Consider the following 3,709-nt stretch of genomic DNA (forward strand, 5'->3'; position numbering starts at 1 on the left):
CCAGGGCCACCACAGGAAGAGGCAGGAGGTGGCCAGGGCCACCAAGGCCACAATGGGAAGGACCAGGGCCACCACCAGGAAGGACAGGGCCACCACAGGAAGGGCAGGGCCACAAGAGGAAGGGCCAGGAGGTGGCCAGGGCCACCAAGGGGACGAGCAGGGCCACCAAGGCCACCACCAGGAATGGTCAGGGCCACCAAGAGGATGAGCAGGGCCACCATAGGAAGAGGCAGGAGGTGGCCAGGGCCACCAAGGCCATCATGGGGATGAGCAGGGCCACCACCGGGACAGGCAGGGCCACCACAAATAGGGTCAGGAGGTAGCCAGGGCCACCAAGGCCACCAAGGGGATGAGCAGGGCCACCACCAGGATGGCCAGGGCCACCACACAAGGGCCAAGAGGTGGCCAGGGCCACCAAGGCCACCAAGGAGATGAGCAGGGCCACCACCAGGACGGGCAGGGCTACCACAGGAAGGGTCAGGAGGTGGCCAGGGCCACCAAGGCCACCATGGGAATGAGCAGGGCCACCACCAGGATGGACAGGGCCACCAAGGCCACCATGGAAATGAGCAGGGCCAACAAGGGTATGAGCAGGGCCACCACCAGGATGAGCAGGGCCACCAAAGGAAGGGTCAGGAGGTGTCCAGGGCCACCAAGGCCACCATGGGAGTGAGCAGGGCCACCAAGAGGATGGGCAGGGCCACCAGCAGGATGGCCAGGGCCACCACAGGAAGGGTCAGGAGGTGGCCAGGGCCACCACGGCCACCCCAGGACCACTATGCGGATGGCCAGGAGCCACCAAGGCCACCATGGGAAGGACCAGGGCTACCAGAGGAAGAGCCAGGAGGTGGCCAGGGCCACCAAGGCCACCATGGGAAGGACCAGGGCTACCAGAGGAAGAGCCAGGAGGTGGCCAGGGCCACCAAGGCCACCATGGGAGTGAGCAGGGCCACCAAGAGGATGGGCAGGGCCACCAGCAGGATGGCCAGGGCCACCACAGGAAGGGTCAGGAGGTGGCCAGGGCCACCACGGCCACCCCAGGACCACTATGAGGATGGCCAGGAGCCACCAAGGCCACCATGGGAAGGACCAGGGCTACCAGAGGAAGAGGCAGGAGGTGGCCAGGGCCACCACGGCCACCCCAGGACCACTATGCGGATGGCCAGGAGCCACCAAGGCCACCATGGGAAGGACCAGGGCCACCAAGGGGATGAGCAGGGCCACCATCAGGATTAGCAGGGCCACTACAGGAAGGGTCAGGGCCACCAAGGCCACCAAGAGGATGAGCAGGGCCACCATGGGGATGAGCAGGGCCACCACCAGGAACAGTCAGGGCCACCAAGGCCACCATGGGAGTGAGTAGCGCCACCACCAGGACGGTCAGGGCCACCACAGGAGGGGTCAGGAGGTGGCCAGGGCCACCAAGGCCACCATGGGAGTGAGCAGGGCCACCAAGGGGATGAGCAGGGCCACCACCAGGAACAGTCAGGGCCACCAAGGCCACCATGAGAGTGAGTAGGGCCACCAAGGGGATGAGCAGGGCCACCAGAGGAAGGGCCAGGAAGTGGCCAGGGCCACCAGGGCCACCATGGGGATGAGCAGGAGGAAGGGCAGGGCCACCACAGGAAGAGGCAGGAGGGGGGCAGGGCCACCAAGGGGATGAGCAGGGCCACCAGAGGAAGGGCCAGGAAGTGGCCAGCGCCACCAGGGCCACCATGGGGATGAGCAGGGCCACCAAGGGGATGAGCAGGGCCACCAGAGGAAGGGCAGGGCCACCAGAGGAAGGGCCAGGAAGTGGCCAGCGCCACCAGGGCCACCATGGGGATGAGCAGGGCCACCACAGGAAGAGGCAGGAGGTGGCCAGGGCCACCAAGGCCACCAAGAGGATGAGCAGGGTCACCACAGGAAGAGGCAGGAGGTGGCCAGGGCCACCAAGGCCACCCCAGGGGCCACTATGGAGATGGCCGGGGGCCACTACTAGGAACAGTCAGGGCCACCACAAGAGGAACCAGGAGGTGGCCAGGGCCACCAAGGCCACCACAGGCGCTGCCACAGGGGCCACCACAGAGGCCACCACCAGGAACAGCCAGGGCCACCACAGGAAGAGGCAGGAAGTGGCCAGGGCCACCAAGGCCACCGTGGCCACCACAGGGACAGCTGCTGCTGGGGCCACCAAGGCCACCACTGAGGTGGCCAAGGCCACTGCCAGGACCACCAAAGGGACCCCCAGGGCCACCAAGAGCCTGGTCAGGGCCACCATGGGGACAGTCACAGGCAGGGCCACCAAGGTGACCACAGGGACAACCAGGGCTACCAAGACCACTGAGGGAGTGGCCAGGGCCAGCATGGTGGCCACCAGGGCCACCACGGGGACGGCCACCAGCAGGGCCACTCCATCAAGGAGGTGGCCACTAGGAGGGACAGGGCCACCATGGGGCTAGGGCCACCATAGGGACAGTCGTGGCCACCACAGGGACGGCTGTGGCCACCATGTGGTCAGGGCCACCATAGGGACAGTCGTGGCCACCATGGGGACAATCAGGGCCACCACAGGGATGGTCAGGGCCACCACAGGCCCAGGGCCACCGTGGGGACAGTCAGGGCCACCACAGGGATGGTCAGGGCCATCATGGATTCAGGGCCACTATAGGGACGGTTGTGGCCACCACGGGGATGGTCAGGGCCACCATGGGGTCATGGCCACCATGGGGTCGGTTGTGGCCACCACAGGGACGGTTGTGGCCACCATGGAGTCATGGCCACCACGGGGACGGTTGTGGCCACCACAGGGTCGGTTGTGGCCACCATGGGGTCAGGGCCACCACGGGGTCGGTCGTGGCCACCATGGGGTCGTGGCTACCATGGGGTCAGTTATGGCCACCACGGAGTCAGGGCCACTGTGAGGTCAGGGCCACCATAGGGACAGTCGTGGCCACCACAGGGTCAGTCGTGGCCACCATGGGGTCAGGGCCACCATGGGGACAGTCAGGGCCACCACAGGGATGGTCAGGGCCACCACGGGGATGGTCATGGCCACCAAAGGGTCAGTCGTGGCCACCACGGAGTCAGGGCCACTGTGGGGTCAGGGCCACCACAGGGTCAGTTGTGGCCACCACAGGGACGGTTGTGGCCACCATAAGGATGGTCAGGGCCACCACAGGGATGGTCAGGGCCATCAGAGGGACGGTCAGGGCCACCATGGGGTCAGGGCCACCACAGGGATGGTCAGGGCCACCACAGGGATGGTCAGGGCCACCACAAGGTCAGTTGTGGCCACCATGGATTCAGGGCCACCACAGGGACAGTCAGGGCCACCATAAGGATGGTCAGGGCCACCATGGGGTTGTGGCCACCACAGGGATGGTCGTGGCCACCACGGGGTTGTGGCCACCAGAGGGTCGGTTGTGGCCACCATGGGATCAGGGCCACCACGGGGTCATGGCCACCACAGGGTCAGTTGTGGCCACCACAGGGACGGTTGTGGCCACCATAAGGATGGTCAGGGCCACCACAGGGATGGTCAGGGCCACCACGGGGTCGGTTGTGGCCACCACAGGGTCGGTCGTGGCCACCACGGGGTCAGTTGTGGCCACCATGGGGTCAGGGCCACCACGGGGTCATGGCCACCACAGGGTCGGTTGTGGCCACCACGGGGTCGTTTGTGGCCACCACGGGGTTGTGGCCACCACAGGGATGGTTGTGGCCACCA

The 3,709-nt window shown here is 66.6% G+C and overlaps 1 protein-coding gene across 1 annotated transcript; it reads left to right on the forward strand.

Moving 5' to 3' along the window:
• Positions 1 to 1,446: 1,446 nt before the first annotated feature.
• On the forward strand, positions 1,447 to 2,931 carry LOC106900532. The gene is made up of 2 exons (XM_014962625.1): positions 1,447 to 1,556; positions 1,664 to 2,931. Exon 2 carries the CDS (start codon positions 1,716 to 1,718, stop codon positions 2,439 to 2,441), a length of 726 nt encoding a protein of 241 aa, XP_014818111.1. The 5' UTR covers positions 1,447 to 1,556; positions 1,664 to 1,715; the 3' UTR covers positions 2,442 to 2,931.
• The last annotated feature ends 778 nt before the right edge of the window (positions 2,932 to 3,709 follow it).

Source organism: Calidris pugnax, unplaced genomic scaffold (genome assembly GCF_001431845.1).
Source record: "Calidris pugnax isolate Ruff unplaced genomic scaffold, ASM143184v1 scaffold2443, whole genome shotgun sequence".
NCBI lineage: Eukaryota > Metazoa > Chordata > Aves > Charadriiformes > Scolopacidae > Calidris > Calidris pugnax.